The 16,515-nt window shown below is 40.1% G+C and overlaps 3 protein-coding genes across 5 annotated transcripts; 2 read left to right on the top strand and 1 right to left on the bottom strand.

The window, feature by feature from the left end:
- Positions 1–2,122: 2,122 nt before the first annotated feature.
- On the bottom strand, positions 2,123–4,835 carry LOC106638298 (adenylate kinase 8). The gene is made up of 10 exons (XM_023389683.2): positions 4,761–4,835; positions 4,548–4,674; positions 4,306–4,473; positions 4,146–4,219; positions 3,965–4,063; positions 3,722–3,899; positions 3,521–3,648; positions 3,184–3,293; positions 3,025–3,094; positions 2,123–2,398 (listed from the first exon to the last, which is right to left on the bottom strand). The coding sequence occupies exons 1-10, from the start codon at positions 4,833–4,835 to the stop codon at positions 2,123–2,125; spliced, it is 1,305 nt and encodes a 434-aa protein (XP_023245451.2).
- A 237-nt stretch (positions 4,836–5,072) lies between these two features.
- LOC106638363 (ATP-binding cassette sub-family F member 1) lies at positions 5,073–7,729 on the top strand. The gene is made up of 5 exons (XM_014351484.3): positions 5,073–5,626; positions 5,744–5,969; positions 6,050–6,695; positions 6,776–6,954; positions 7,020–7,729. The coding sequence occupies exons 1-5, from the start codon at positions 5,280–5,282 to the stop codon at positions 7,515–7,517; spliced, it is 1,896 nt and encodes a 631-aa protein (XP_014206970.2). The 5' UTR covers positions 5,073–5,279; the 3' UTR covers positions 7,518–7,729.
- Positions 7,730–8,324: 595 nt separating this feature from the next.
- On the top strand, positions 8,325–15,769 carry LOC106638332 (uncharacterized). 3 transcript variants are annotated; one of them, XM_014351440.2, is made up of 8 exons: positions 8,325–8,682; positions 9,239–9,729; positions 9,811–9,990; positions 10,065–10,199; positions 10,263–10,504; positions 12,378–13,100; positions 13,261–13,542; positions 13,748–15,769. In XM_014351440.2, exons 1-8 carry the CDS (start codon positions 8,493–8,495, stop codon positions 13,887–13,889), a joined length of 2,385 nt encoding a protein of 794 aa, XP_014206926.2. In that variant the 5' UTR covers positions 8,325–8,492; the 3' UTR covers positions 13,890–15,769. The 3 variants fall into 3 exon arrangements, with proteins under 3 accessions (XP_014206926.2, XP_089448819.1, XP_014206927.2); XM_089592693.1 differs by having other exon boundaries at positions 12,384–13,100; XM_014351441.2 differs by lacking the exon at positions 13,261–13,542.
- The last annotated feature ends 746 nt before the right edge of the window (positions 15,770–16,515 follow it).

Here is a 16,515-nt window from a genome sequence, read left to right on the forward strand (position 1 = left end):
TATCTGCGTCGGTGGAGCCATTCGGCAACTTATCCACGCGGAGAAACATGTCTCGACTCCCCCGCGTTAAAATTTTCCTTGCACGTAGATACCCCCCCCCCTCCCCTTTTTTTTGTATGGTATGCACGCGTTTCCCTACACCCAGCACTGAAGCGATGTATACATATTGAATCGGACATCCGCTGATATATCCTGCGTCCCGCGCGTCACAAGGACGCCGATGGCTCTCGGAGAGCCGCAAGTGGGATGTATACCTATACGAGGTAAGGCGCACGTGTTTCGAGAGCCAAGTGGGAGCGGGGCGTTGGCTCCGACCAGGTGAGCATGCAGGTTGACGGGGGGGTGTATAATACATATATACGCTTCATTTGGATGCTCTCGGGTATATACTTGGTTGACGGATGAGCGACGTAAGTGGAGCCCGGGCGTTGGGTGCGATCAGGCGAGCAGGAGCTTGTGCGCAAGCTCTCGCCCGAGTGTCCTGCAGCTACAGAGCGTGATACTGTCCGGGCAGTGCTCTGGCCGATTCCCACGTGTTAGATGCGCTGCTCTCGTGGTTATATATTATATACCCCAGCGGCTAACGAGAAGGACTCGGGAGGCGCTTTTTTTTTTGTTCGATTCGAGGGTTTTTATTTTTACTTCCTGGGAAATTCAATTGGGGATCGAAGCCAATCGAATGAACTTGAATGTGGAAGGTTACTACTGTCAATAATCTAATATATGAAATATTTATTAAACATTAAAACGATGATGCGTGGCGTGAGCGTCCGTTTCGTGATAAATGTTTCTCGCAAGCAATTGTGTCGATGCGTGTTATAAACATATATATACATCTACCGAGTTTTTGGCAGTACTCTTATTTCTATTTTGTTTATTCTTGAAAGCTCATGTATAAACACTAGGGATTATTAACCAGCGACATTTTTTGTATACGCGATACAACGATGGTGTTAAGGGGTTGCTTAAATGTAGCTTGAGGATGACTCCGGCTTAGGAGAGTAGGAGAACCAATTTAAATAGGGTTCCTTTGCTTCGGTTATTCACATTTCGACGTGAAGTCTGATTGATATTGAAATCAAGTAAATTTTCTCTTCTTTTTTTTTTTTCTTCCTAATAGTAGTTGTAGTTTCAGAGTACATCGACACTTTTTTCATCATCAGTCCTTTGCTTCTTTAGCAAATTGAGAAGACGATTTTCTCGACATCATATTCAAGATTATACTCTTCTCTGCTTATGTCGAACATGTCTATTTTTTTTTTAAATTTTTTGCCGTACTGTGCAAAAGGCTTTAAAATACCTACATTGTAATTTCCAACATCGCCGTTACAGCTGTCTGATCTCATTTGATCCGCCGCAAACCGAAATAAGTCATTTTGTATTTGTCAAAATCCCAGCTTCAAACGAAATCAAGTCAATAAGAAAATAACACGAGGCATGAAAAACAACCCCACCGAGCAAGATATACCTATCCTGGAATCCTGTTATCAAAGGGGCGCAAAGGCGTGTCGGGCGCTTCGATTCGCTATTTGCTTCACCACGCGTCGTGATGCACATGGAGGCTACATGTATAACGTACAATCACGCACATGTTACGTAACTACATGTATATATACTTAAAGTATCAGAGGGAAGTCCAAAGTCCTGCGCACCGAGTGCCCGCCCTCTCTCTTTCCCTCGTCCTTTTCACACGTGTAAGCACACACACACACCGGTGCCACCTCCAGCAACGCGTGAGTCCCTCGTCCCGAAATATTCTTCGCGTTTGAGGCAATTACGCGCATTAGCCCCGGTGTCGCTCTGCGGCTTTCCCATCCGCTCTTCCCACGTGCGTGGGCGTGTTTCATGCGCTCCGATGGCTTTATATACCCCCTACACACGCACCTTTGACCCTTTGATGTTTGTTTGTTGTTGTTTCTTTTTTTTTTTTTCTATTTGTATCCGTACACGCACGGGCTTTTTTTACTTGTTTTGCCCTTGGATATTGAAATCGGGTTTCATACTTCAACGCGTCGACCTTTTTTAATATTCATAGTTGGAGGTGAAATTTAAACCAAGTTGGTCTCTTTAATCCCATAGCTTATTTCAACAGTCACGAGCGCGTATGTTGCAACGGATGACATCAAATAAGAGGTAGCATGGGCTCGGGTCGGCGAAGGCATTGGAGCGCTTCGACGCCGGGCTGGTCGTCGGGATCGAATTCGGCGTCTTCCGATTCGATATCCGGTTGTGCTCGTGGGGTCCTCGGAGGGACGCAGGGTGGGGGTAGCACGAGGTAGGATTGTATCTGCTCCTCGACGAGCTTGGGGTCGTCCCGGCTCTCGACGACGAAGCCCGTTTTCCCGGCGTACTCTTTAATTTGGCTTTGCAGATTTATGGTATCGTCGCAGGTGCAAATCTGGAAAGTTCAAAGTGATTTTTTTTTTTTTTTTTCTTCGACGGGGTCTTGGGTGTACGCGCAGTTGCGCGTCTTCTCTGTGGACCCTCTGTTTTTAGGTGATTCAGGCAGTATTTTTTTTTTTTTTTTTTCATACAATTTGTTTGACTCCCGAAAAGCTTGTATATTTTTATACTTTCGTTTTTTGAAGAAATCAGAAGAAAAAGAAAAAAAAAAAAGATATTTTTCTGATAAAGTATCTTACAACTTTTAAAAGACTTCTACAAAATGCTGCATGTATGTGTGTGTACTGCTGCCAAAAAGATACGTACGCGCTTCTCTGTTCATCGTACTATTTTTTTAAATTACTTTATAAAATGTTTGCCAGTACCCTCAAAAGTTTTTTCATGAAAATCCCCAAAGATATATTTTTTTTATTAGGCGAAAAAAAGTAATGATAATAATAGTGGGAAACAATTGCTTGTAAAAAATAAAGCGACATAACTTCAAGTTGTACAATTTGCGTACACACGAATTAGTCATCTCCTAAAATGTTGTAGGCTGAAGGAAATCAACAAAGGCTTAGAAAGCAATCAAAAAGCTTGGGAAACCATCATGTACTACATTTAATCAACACAATCACTTACCGTCGCAGAATTTGAAATTAATGTTGTATCCGACTGATTGTCTGTAACTCCATTGGCCACTATTATAATCCTACAATGAATTAAATTTTCATGTAAGCTATTGCAAAAAAGTAACGAGGGGTAACTGATTCATAACTGTATAGGTATGTATACACGCACCTATTGGGTGGAAAATCGGTCAAATCGAGGTTCTTAAAATCTTCGACGTTAGAGACAAAGTTCGTGAGCAACCAACCCTCGGTTAAATTACCAGATTGAAGTAAAAAATGCTAAAAAATGTATAAAATTGTCACTAGCTTTTGTAGGAGAATACGATTCATGTATGGCAGCGGTTGAAAACAATTTTTTTTCAGAGTTAACGGAGGTTGTTGAGACTGTGTCATCCAATTCAGCTTAACCATGCGAAAAAAAATGTTGTTCAATTGTGCCGTTTCGAATCGTAATCGCATTTTGATCTCTAACAATATTTACTTTTACTTTTTTTTTAATTCAATACCTCGAATACTTTCGTTTTTACTCTGGATGGCAATCCATCTGAATCCGTTTCCCATTTCAGCTTTCGTAACTCATCCCCCAGACTGTTTTCCTGAAGTCTCGTTTGCTCCAAAATTTGGCTAAAATCAACTAAAATCGTTCTGTTCACAAATCATTGCTTATCAAGAATCTTATGAAAGGAAAAAAAAACGCATAAACTTACTAAAAGTAACGTCGAAATCTTTTGCAATACTCGAGCCCAAGCATTCAAACGTTTCGCCATTCGCGAAATCGATCAACAGTATACGGAGGGTCGTAGGAGCACGAGAGTAATTTCTCCGATCAAATGAATTCAAGCACTGCGCGGTGATTTTGTCGATGGGCTCGTTCATGTTCACCGTCTGAAACGAGATGTACAGAAATTTATTTTTTAACGAATACCAAAACAAAATTTGTTTCACCGAACCTCCATGAAGAAACTTTTTGAAAAAATCCGTCGTATTCCCTTGATTTCCCGATGATGATGAAACTTTGCCGACGAATCACATCCAACCCGAGTGCCATCCTTGCTATCTTAGAACCAAACAAGACGAGAACCGTTTTAAAAGTACACAGAAATCCTTTTTTATGCACATACCAGTCGAAACGATTTCGATAACATGCGTCGGAACGAGTCCAGCGCGCAGGAGCTCGCGGGCCTCTTTTTCGTTTCTCGGGAAATCTATTATCAAAAATCAATTATCGAGGGCAATTACATACTTATTAAACAGTTTTTTTTAAGATGTAAATTGAATGTATCTCCTTTACCTACGAGTATCCAGCCATCGTAGTTGGAGCTCATGTAGTTCATCAAAATGATCCTCAAATTGTCGATGATGGAACCATTTCCCGATGCATTGTAGCACGTGATGTCATTCAGAGTAATCAAAGGTATTTGCAATTGTTCTCGCAACGTGCCGGCCAGTTGTAATTTGTCTATATCGTTAAAAGGATGAAATCTGGTGGTCAAGTAATACTGTTCATCCATATGTATACACAATATGCGTTACCACATCCTGGCTGGGACAGGATGATGATTCTTGGCACGTCGAGTCTTCGAGCTGCGTGATGTAGACTTTGTTTCAAAAAGAGTAGGTGATCCTCGGGTTTTTTTATCACCAGCATCGTACTTAGTTCCTAAGCGATATTTATACGCAAAGTGTTATAATGCGGGGAAAACAATCAAAAGGTTTGAGTAATATTTAAATAATGTTTTTCGATACCTGAAATAGTTCGTAGATTCGATGTTTTTCAAGGTAAGAAACAAATTTCAACGGATTCCTGGCTGCTGTTTGCATGATCTATCATGAATTGTACGAACTTTAAGCAAATGTAACAAAAAAATTGGTTATTCATTCAATATTTACATATTAGATGATCGGATGTTTACATCAACGGCAATCACAAAAAGACGTCTGATGATTTTCAAATTTTTTACGAAGGATTATTGGAGGGCGCCACACTCCACGACAAAAAGTACATTTGTCGGCAATAAAGGATCTGCCTTTATCCTTTTCCTTCGTCAGCTGAGCGGCTGCTCTCGCGTGTTTTACATCACACGACGTAACCCCAAAAAACCACTCTCTCTTCGGACTACGGTCTGGGCGAGGTGGCAAAAAGTGCAGCTGCCAAAAAAAATCCAGAATACGAAAACCTTCGAAATTAACAACTCCGCACTAAATTTGGCCTCGCGCGTGTTTCTGTGATAGCCCAAAACAAGTGTAACAAAAATAAAAATCGGTATGTCGGACCTGGAGCAGAGCGTCGCAGAGCTGGAGATCAGCGAGGAGACCGGCCAGAAGAAGAAGCAGCTCACCCACAAGGAAAAAAAGAAGCTGAAGAAGCAGCAGGAGTATGAGCGGACGATCGAGATGATGACCAAGCACGGTGGCCAGGGTCACAGCGAGCTCGAGTCGAATTTTACCGTCTCGCACAGCCAGAACCAGAGTCGCAACACGCAACAGCTTGAGAACGCCATAGACATCAAGGTCGACAATTTCAGCATCGCTGCCAAGGGCAAGGAGCTCTTCACCAATGCGAGCCTTTTGATCGCTCAGGGCAGGCGCTACGGTCTCGTCGGGCCCAACGGGTTCGTATGTTTTTTTAGTCACTTTTGCCACACTCTTCTTGTCATTTTAGAAAGTAGGTCTTGACTGTGTGTATGTGATTTTGCATTTTTTTCCTTCTTTTCATTTCGAACCAACAGTCATGGGAAAACGACACTTCTGCGTCACATAGCGTTGAGAAAATTCAACATCCCACCCAACATAGACATTCTGTACTGCGAGCAAGAAGTTGTGGCCGATAATACGCCAGCTGTTGAAGTTGTTCTAAAGGCGGATGTCAAATGCAACGAATTGAAAGAGGAGTGCAAAAAATTGGAGGATCAGATCGAAAAAGGTGACACTACGGTACAAGACAGATTGCAAGAGGTAGGACAGGCGATATTTTTGACTCGACATATTTATGCGATGTTTCATGGAAAATGGTAAAATCATACTTCGATTTCCAGGTTTACGAAGAGTTGAAGGCCATCGGTGCTGACTCTGCAGAGCCCAGAGCACGCAGGATCCTTGCAGGTTTAGGATTCAGCAAAGAAATGCAAGGCAGAGCTACCAAGAATTTTTCTGGTGGCTGGCGTATGCGCGTTTCCCTAGCTAGAGCATTATTTTTAGAGCCTACATTGTTATTGTTGGATGAACCTACGAATCATCTAGATTTGAACGCTGTTATTTGGTTGGACAACTACTTGCAAGGATGGAAAAAGACTTTGCTTATTGTGTCTCACGACCAAAGTTTCTTAGATAATGTTTGTACAGATATTATTCACTTGGATCAGCAGAAATTATTTTACTACAAGGGCAATTATAGTATGTTCAAAAAGATGTTCATACAAAAGTGCAAAGAAATGCTTAAAGCATACGAGCAGCAAGAAAAAAGGTTGAAAAGCTTAAAGTCGCATGGTCAAAGTAAAAAGCAGGCAGAGAAAAAACAAAAGGAAACTCTTACACGCAAACAAGAAAAAAATAAAACAAAATTGCAGAAGCAAGAGGAAGATACGGGACCAGCTGAGCTTTTGCAAAAACCAAAGGAATATATTGTCAAGTTTAGTTTTCCAGATCCTCCGCCACTTCAACCTCCTATTATTGGTCTTCAAAGTAATATTTCTCATTCGTATGCAATTTTTTTAACGATGTTTTTAAAATTACGTTAATCTAATTCAACTATTTCCTTGCAGATGTTACATTTGCTTTTGAAGGTCATAAGCCACTTTTTATCGACGTTGATTTTGGCATAGATCTCAGCTCCCGTGTTGCAATTGTTGGCCCGAATGGTGTTGGCAAAACCACATTTTTGAAATTATTGTTAGGCGAATTGAGCCCTCTTAAAGGCGAACTTATTAAAAACCACAGACTGGTGAGTTGAAAAATTTCTTTCAAATGTAATTCAAGTGTACAATAATTTTTTTCTTGCAACAATAGAGAATAGGAAGGTTCGACCAGCACTCTGGAGAACATCTCACAGCTGAAGAGAGTCCAACCGAGTATCTGATGCGATTGTTCGACCTTCCGTACGAAAAGGCAAGAAAGCAGTTGGGAACTTTTGGCCTTAGCGGACACGCACACACCATCAAGATGAAAGATCTTTCTGGTGGACAAAAAGCAAGAGTCGCTATGGCTGAACTTTGCTTAAACGCTCCAGATGTGTTGATTCTCGACGAACCTACCAACAATTTGGACTTGGAATCTATTGATGCTCTAGGTGAAGCCATAACTAGGTATAAGGGTGGTGTTATAATTGTGTCTCACGACGAACGCCTCATTAGGGACACTGAATGTTGTTTGTACGTGATTGAAAATCAAACTATCAACGAGATTGACGGTGACTTTGATGACTACAGAAAAGAACTACTTGAGAGTTTGGGAGAAATCGTTAATAATCCAAGTATAGCTGCCAATGCCGCTGTCCTTCAGGATTAACCTGTATAAATACAGTGAAGATTGTTGTCATTGAAATTTTGAAAAGTAACAAAAACAATCAATATTTTAACACATACGAGTATCTTATTAATTAGGAAGAAATAAATTTACACAATCTTCGTGTTTGTACATAACTAACTCGGTCTTTATATTTATATAATAAATTTTAAAATAAAACTCAATTTATATTAATAAATCAAGTTGTACATACACATGATCTTGTTTGTCATTAAATCACGTTTCCCAATATTCGATGCATGTTCTCTCAAAATCAAGTGTAATGTCTTATTACAAAGTTAAACTTGAAAACCAGTAAACTCTCTATATTGTTAATACAAAATTACTCGTCACCGGTTTTTCAGAGCTCAATGCTTTATTAATGTAATTTGTTTATTTCCTTCAAAAACGACACGCTATCCACACTGCCCGCATTAATGCAGCTACCATTCTTTGATTTCAATTTTTTTTTGTATGTAATGCATTGGAAACAGTACTCTGATTAAATTTATGTTTCAAAAACTTGAGCGATTAAAATGTGTTTTTATTTATTCTCAGACTTTTATCTCAGCTCTATATAGACATCATCCTTTGTGTGGGCCGTAATAAGTCGTAGTAGTGCGCAGACAAGCAGACGAAATCAGGCAATCGCTTGGGAATAGCCCGTACTCCTGTTCTTGGGTACAGATGGGTAATCAAGCGACCGGAGTATTGCCTGATTTCTCCCTGATATAAGGTCTGTATGGTAATGGTACTATACTATATATATGTAGTGCAAATCAAAGTGCCAAAAAGGGCATTAAGTAGAGATATGAGCGAGTGATCGGAGTGATGCGAAGCACCTCGTCGTTGTCGTCGTTCTGTGGGAGATTGTGTTTGGGTGTAAACACCACCAAATCAGCAGGCAGTGCTGCTGCATACTTGTAGCATCCGTCAAGAAAGTGCCATCGAGCTCGTCGCTATCATATTTAGCTCGAAATGTCGAGCACGTTGGAGAATCAAATACTGAACCTCCAGGAGAGGCTCAGGGCGGAGAAGGACAAGCAACAACAGCCCCAGCCCAAAAACCTGACGAGCCCGGCGGAGATGCAGCAGCAACTCCAAAATCAACAACAACAGCAACTCATGCCCAGCCCTTGCCTCAGCCCTGCACTCAGGCCCAAGCAACGTGAGCTTTTATCCATTATTTTACATATTAATCTTATTGTTTGTGACGATGATACCGCAGTGCGAACGTGTGCTTTTTTTATGCTTATTTCAATTTAAATGCCCTTTTTTTAACTGTATGGATGTTCCGGTGGATACAATGTCGACACCTTAAGTAAGAATCGTACAGGTTATGTTTATTGCACTGTATGTATTCAAATACTTACTCGTTCTTCCTCTGCTCATTATAGCTTTATTATTCTTTTGGACTGTCATACGTTGCCCATATACGATACCATCAAGTGTTTGCGTATTGACACACTTGACTATAAAAAAAATAGCCCCCCCCTCCCCTTTGTCTGTGTGGGGGGAAGCCGACGACGAGTTTGTTTTTTATATATTCTCACACATGACACACGCAAAACTCGATTGATGTGTTTTGAATTTTTTTGCATGATGTTTCCGACTCAACGTAGCCAGCTATGTGATTTTGAATCGAGTCTTTTACATCTTAGTCTAGTTGTAAAAAAAAAATGCAGTTTACTGCAACAAGTATGTTCTCATTTTTTGCAAAACAGTCGGTGATATTGGTACTCCCACGAGACCCAGGAAGAATCTGAATCTGCCTGTTTCGCACATGATACCGTACAAGAGACACGATGTCGAAGTAGACTCGAAATTGCAGGAAATCATGAAAATGAACGGTATACTCACGATAAATGGTGTAAAGTATCAAACGGATATGAAAGACTTGGAGCACTTGGGAGAATTGGGCAATGGCACTTGTGGACATGTTGTTAAAATGAAACACAAGCCCAGCGGTGTAGTCATAGCTGTGAAACAGATGAGGAGATCGGGGAATGCAGACGAAAACAAAAGGATAATCATGGACATCGATGTGGTCTTGAAATCTCATGATTGTCCATACATAGTGCAATGCCTTGGCTGTTTTATCACTGAATCCGACGTGTGGATTTGCATGGAGTTGATGGTGACATGTTTAGACAAACTTTTAAAAAGAAGCAAACAAGCAATACCAGAAGAATTTTTAGGAAAAGTAGCAGTAGCAGTAAGTGTTTCAATGCCTATGAATTGTATTTTAACATTCCAAAGAATTATATTGAAAACATTAATTGGTTTGTTAAAACAGACGGTAAAAGCTTTGTCGTACCTGAAAGAAAAACATGGAGTTATTCACAGAGATGTGAAGCCCAGCAATATATTGTTAGATGACACAGGAGGTGTGAAACTGTGCGACTTTGGTATTTCTGGCCGTTTGGTGGATAGCAAAGCTAAAACAAGAAGTGCCGGCTGTGCTGCATACATGGCTGTAAATTTTGAATTATTGTTTTGTGCTACAGCAATATGTAATTTTTTTGTTGCTAATGATTTATTGAATTTCAGCCGGAAAGGATAGATCCACCAGACCCCACGAAACCTGATTATGATATTAGAGCCGACGTTTGGAGTTTAGGTATTACGTTAGTAGAATTAGCCACAGGAGTATTTCCTTACCGAGATTGCAAGACTGATTTTGAGGTAAAACACCTATTATTGATGGATCTATGAAATGTGAAACGAAATTCATGAGTCAAATTACAGGTGTTGAGTAGGGTGGTACAAGATGATCCTCCTTCTCTGCCTTCTGATGCTTTATTCTCAAAAGAATTTCATAGTTTCGTCAGTTGTTGCCTTACGAAAAATTACAAGCAACGGCCAAAGTATAACAAATTAATGGAGCACCCGTTTATCAAAAAGTACGAGACACAGCAAAACTCCAACTCCTCCCTGCCAACGTCAACCTGTCAATGGTTTTACAAGGTCATGCGGCAACTTGAGCCAAGGTATGCGTGATCTCGAAATTTCTTAGCATTTTGTATATTTTTTCGAGAGCTGTGTTATACGTAGAATTGTTTAATATACTTTTTATACATTATTCATTATGATACATATATTTACGTATTTTTATGTCTTTTTTTTTTTTTTTACTACTCATTATCTCGTTGGCACAGAACACTGTGCTAACGTTTTACTCGATTTTCATCGTAAACGTATACAGAAAGTTTAAACGTTTTATTTATGTAAAACACGGCATGATTAATTATTCCTCGACTAATGTAGTAACGTTTGGTTTGGTCTGACTGTATAACCGGGTACATCGCGTAACGTTACATACGCTACATGAAATAAGTATTTTTTGACTCACAACATTATTTATTCTTGTCATGTTACGTAGAAATCTTGTTTTATTGTTTTTGTTTATAATAATTTCTTTCTTAGTGATGATTTACATATTGTTTGTATTATGAAAAAAAAAAAAAAAAAAAAAAACAGTTTTGATTAATTGCTCGTTACAAGTAGTAGTATTAAATCTTACGTATATCTTTTTTCCTTTTTCTTTTATTACTTATGTACTAAAAATTTTTTTTTCCCAATTGCTAGTTGAACCATGTCATCAATTACAGCTCCAATTAAAAAGTTTGCGTGCGTGTTGAATTGTGTTACAGCGTTGAGCTTGAGGGAGGCAGCGCGGCGTAGCATCCCCCAATACACACGCACACACGCTCCCTCTGCCCTTGTTTTTCTTCCCACCACTTGTCGACCATCACCAACCACCAGTACCATCGTCAACCACTGTCCTGTAAAAACGAAAAAAAGAGAAAAAAAAAAAAAAATGAAAAGATTAAAAGTGAAAATAATTATCTCAAAAAAATCCAGACACACACGAAAAAAAAAAGACAATTGATTAAAGAACAGAACCAGTGCAAAAAAAAGAAAGTGAAAAAGCCTACCTAGCAAATCACACGCAAAAAGAGAAAAAAAAACCGTCTCACCTCGATTACGTCCAATAATACTGTCCAATTTTCATTTCGAGTTGTTTGGTTTGTGCACGCGCCTGTTACACAACCCCACCCTCAACCCCCATTCATGGTAAGCATTCTTTTTTATTTATTTGAATTTTTATATCTTACTCGTTTTGTACTCGCCTACGCATACATTTCAAATCATAAGCTCAACAACGTCACATGTACATGTATTGTATTTTTGTACATCTCTCGTCGTCTCCTCTCTGTACTATACATGAATGAACCTGTGTGCTGCTGTCATGATACTTCGCCGCTAAATTTGCTCCGCTATTCTCATTAGTATTTTCTGCAACCAAATATTATTTGCCATCAGTGTTTATGTCGAACTCTATGTTCCCAATTACATTTTCTCACGTGAATGTGTACTTGTAGCTTATTCTGCCTTGTCTCTGTTATGTACCTAGGTTCTTTCAGCACGATATTGCACAAGTTTTTTTTTTTTTTTTTTTTTTTTTTTTCCCAAGCTCACATTACTTGCAACTCTATGCCAAAGTTCTCCTTTATCGCCTCTTCCTCCTCCTCCTTTTGTGGTGCATGCAAAGGATAAATACTAACGCTCTAACTTGAACTAATAACTTACAGTGTTTACAGCATATAAAAAATTTTCCGCTTTCCAGCCGGATCGTCACGCAGTCATTCTATTGGTATTCAGGGCTAGACACTATACAACGTATTTAATTTTTGTAAATAGCATTCGAGCAGAAATTTGTTGTTGTTTTTTTTTTAATTCTCTAAAACACAATTTTGTCTAGTCCTGGTGGTAGACCACCGCTTATGAGCTCCAACAACAAACAGCAACCACCACCACCAATCTCCCGTTTGAACTTTACCATTTGACTTGGCGTCTCAGTTTCAGGGTGCCGAACTCGGCGCAGCATCACCAACATCGGCCCTCGGGTCACGTATCGCTCAAACAGACCGCCCACCTGAGGAGCCAAAGTAGCGTCAACGGCAGTGAGGCGGCCGCCTACCTGAGAAACAACAACAACGTCAACAGCAACCCCAAAGAACCAAGCGCGATCGGGCGAACCGCGGCCACGCTGCAGGAAAATGGCACAACCACCGGCTACATCCCCTACAGCCCGTACGCTCTTCGCCGTAGGGACATGATAGCGAGGCCGTTCTCGCCTATGCCCGGCCAGGCGTGCTGCACCGCTGCTACGAACCTTCAGCGCTCGTACTCGCCCTACCGTTATCAGTACCAAGCGGCCGTGGCCGAGAACCATCACCTGAACGGTGCCGACTCGCGTTCCTACTCTCCCTACCGGGGCACCCAGAGTCTGGCCGAGGCAGAGGCCAGACCGTACTCGCCCTACTGCGGCCGTGACAGTAGCAGGGAGCGCTGGCAGTCGGGAGCCCCGAGGTCGCTGAGCCCATTTGCGAGGGACTACTCGCCCTGGAGGCGCGAGAACGTCGACCCGCCTGTCATACAGATACCCGGGGCCAGCGACAGGTACGTCTCCTCGATCGTGCAGCAGCGACTCGCACAGCTCCCGACCTCAGTGCCTCAGAACAACCACCACCACGGCCAGCTGCAGAACGTCTACGCAAGTCCGATGGTCAGTCGCAAAAGGTGAGTCGGTTCGTTGACACGCCATCAGCCGTATAGAGTAGATGATGGTATATAATAGCTTTGCTGGACAACTTTCTCACGCTTAATCCGCTTGGTAAATGTATAAACCTATGGTACTTCGCGTGGCTCTGTTTTTTCAAAAAGTACTCGTGGCTTGCAGGTTTCCCTCCGAACCTCCTCCGCAAAGCTCCGGCACGACCAGTCCTCAGTTGCTCATATCCCGTTTCGCGCACCAACTCAAGCAAGAACCCTCGACAGTTCCTCAAGTACAGTTAAGTAACAAGGAGTCGGCGAAAAAGCGCTTTGCCTCGTACGTGAGGCTGAGACTGGGTAGCGATCGCGAACCCTCCCCGGAGCCACCTCCGAGGTTCAATAGGGGCGAGTCTCCGCTTCTCTTGCGTAGGAATTTGGGCGATCAGGCTTCTCCTTTTTTCCAAAGGAGGTGAGCATCGTTACTTTTCCTGTCTCTTCTGTTGTTTTTACCTTGCATTTGAAAGCTGCACCTAACGTGACACATCAATACTCTGTATATATATACTGGGGGTAACTTTGGGTTGTTGTTGTTTTTTTTTTTTTTTTTTTTTTTTTTAACTGTCTTTTTAAAAACAGCAAGCGCAAGTTTTAATGATTTTCAATAACTATACTAGATACGTGTCACCATCGCCACCGATGCCGCCACCCCGACGTCTGTCGGAGAGTAGCTCGGTACCAGGTAGCCCTCAGCACCTGTACTCGCGGCTGCAGCACTTCGGTACACCCGAGCTCCAGAGGAGACCGCCGCCCCCATAACAACACGGTCCCGGCGGCGGCGGTGCCGGCATTGCAGCCACCCAGTCATACTGTTCACCCGTGCCATACTACTACCACGCCAACAAAAGTGTGCGGTCGCACTTTGTCGCGCGGAAGTCAAATGCTCAGGTTTTCTGCCCAAGTGGATAAAGTCATTTCTTTGAAAAAAAAAATAATAATAATAAAATGAACAAATAAATAACACTTAACAAAGAGGGTTAACAAAGGAAACCATGTAAAGGATGCTTGTGTAGGACACGTGCTCGTCGCAGAGAGAAAAGAGCACATCTTTTCCGAGCGCCTAATAATTAAATAGTGATTTTTTATGTACACACACACACACACAATCACATACATTTGTGATCTTTGAGAAGAACAGTCGCATGTGTATTTGTTTAGAATCGTCTCCTTTTTCTGCACAAGGTTATCCTATTACTCTGTCGTGGGCCCTACGTGGACGAAAAAGAGGAGATATTGAATCGAAACAATGAATTCCCGTGTGGATTCTCTCTTATCGATATGTGTATTTATGGACTCGTAGACGTATCCAATTCGACGCTCAACTTTTATACTGTGCTTGTTAAATACGGATGTATTATGAAAATGACGTACCTATTGTACGTTTTAAAAATTTTTCTATAAGGTTACGATGAAATGTTTAGGATTGGTGAAAATGAAAACAAAAAAGTTTTTTTTTTTTTTTTTTTTTATAACGAGGCGCGTAAATCGTTCCTATTTTATTATTTACGCGTGTACATTTTTATTCGTTTTTTTTTTTGCATAGTATTTTAAATGGGGAAAAAAAAAATTTTGATACGGCAAATTTCTGTGAAAATTTTTTAGTTGCAACTTTTATGCGTAACAATTCGATTATATTGTTGAAGTTTTATTAGTTATAAAGTATTGTGATTGCTATTGTATCTTTTAAACTTTTATTTGTATATATTGATGTTTATATGAGAAAATATTATTTATAACTGTTGAAACTCTGATCGCATTGATGATTTTTCGAATGAAATTTCAATTTTGTTTTTTGATTGATCAAATATCGCTATAGTTGCTTCGAGACATCAACTGATATTAAAACTTGATGATAAGTCACAGTCAGATTATGAGTGAAATATTAATCAATACACATATTTCAATATTAAATTTATTCATGTATGTATAAGTATGTGTTCATATACCTATACATACATCTATTGCGATGTATTGTCGTGTTTTATGTGCATACAGTTATTCATTTTTATCGTGAACTATAACGCTTTTGAAAACGATTGTCAAGTATTTTATCAATTTTTATAATGAAAACTGTATAAAAATAGATATTTTAAAACACCACGGTGTTGGGAGAAAGCTAGAAGGATCTCTTGTAATCTGGTTGACGATAGATTACTTTGATGGTAACGATCCCATCAACTCATCTTTTTCGCATCTATTATTGTTTCAACTTAATCAACAAGATGTTACCCATGATGAGCTCTAACCATTGATGTATAATTCGCGAGAGAGCGCCGTTTGTGCTTTGATATTTAGCTTGAGTAATCTCGATCGACGATTATATCTCGAAAATCGCACAAGTTGCGATCCCGTATCTTAGGATGTAAGTTTTTATAGTGCAATGATGAAACAAAAAAAAGATATATATATATATATATATATATATCCTTTACGTGAGTAGCGTCTTTGAAGAGATATATTAAGTTCGAACTTTGATGAAACTAAATTTTGTCTGTTTTGTAATATATTCGAACGAAATATCAAGAGTCGTACTCCCAGAGCTAAAACGTTGTAATTATCATTTTTAATTATGTATATTCGTACATTAACTGTATAATCAGTCAACACTTATAACTTTCGCTTTCGTTGAGTCAATGAGAGTATTTGTTGCAATGTAAATAAACTTATATTTATACAAATCTAACCATGGAACTTTTATATTTTATCACCCAATAACCCAAATGACATTGTGAACCTGAAAACAAAAAACCTGTTGAATATAAGTACCCACGTAACTTTACAATTCGTAATATTTTACGCCTCTTGGTTTTTGCAAATACATGTCACAACCAAGCTCAATTTTTCATGTCCTCTAAACACCACAATGAAGGCTCCTGAGTCAAAGTGTCTCGTAAGTAATGACTTACGCAAGTTAATGATGATTACAATTGTTACATCAGATTTTCTGCCATGCGCCTAGTTATTTTGACCGTCGAAATACCGGTAGTTTGAAATTTTCAACGATCCGAGCAATATTTTATTTCATTGTGAGGCATTACCCAGATGCCTCATAGATTGTAACATAAAAAAAAAAAAAAAAAAAAAAAAGTATTTGATATTTTAATGTATTGCTACTATATGGCGCCGTGCATTCGTGATGTGGGTTATTCATAAACCGAGTGTCACTACGGTAATCATTTTTTTTTGTTTCCAAAATACTGAAAAATAGAAACTTTCCGGAAGAGTGCAATACCATAAAAATTCAAAAATCTTGAAGAGTACAAGTATCTGTGTGGCAATGATTATCAAAGTAGAGGAGGTCATCTGCAATCGTGAGTATACCTACTTAGGGGCCGTTAATATATTACGTCACGCAGCTAGGGGGGAGGGGGGTATTGGTTTAGCG

The sequence above is a fragment of the Copidosoma floridanum genome, unplaced genomic scaffold, assembly GCF_036245765.1.
Source record: "Copidosoma floridanum isolate Cflo_tuat_1 unplaced genomic scaffold, Cflo_Japanese_pri ptg000019l, whole genome shotgun sequence".
Classification (NCBI taxonomy): domain Eukaryota; kingdom Metazoa; phylum Arthropoda; class Insecta; order Hymenoptera; family Encyrtidae; genus Copidosoma; species Copidosoma floridanum.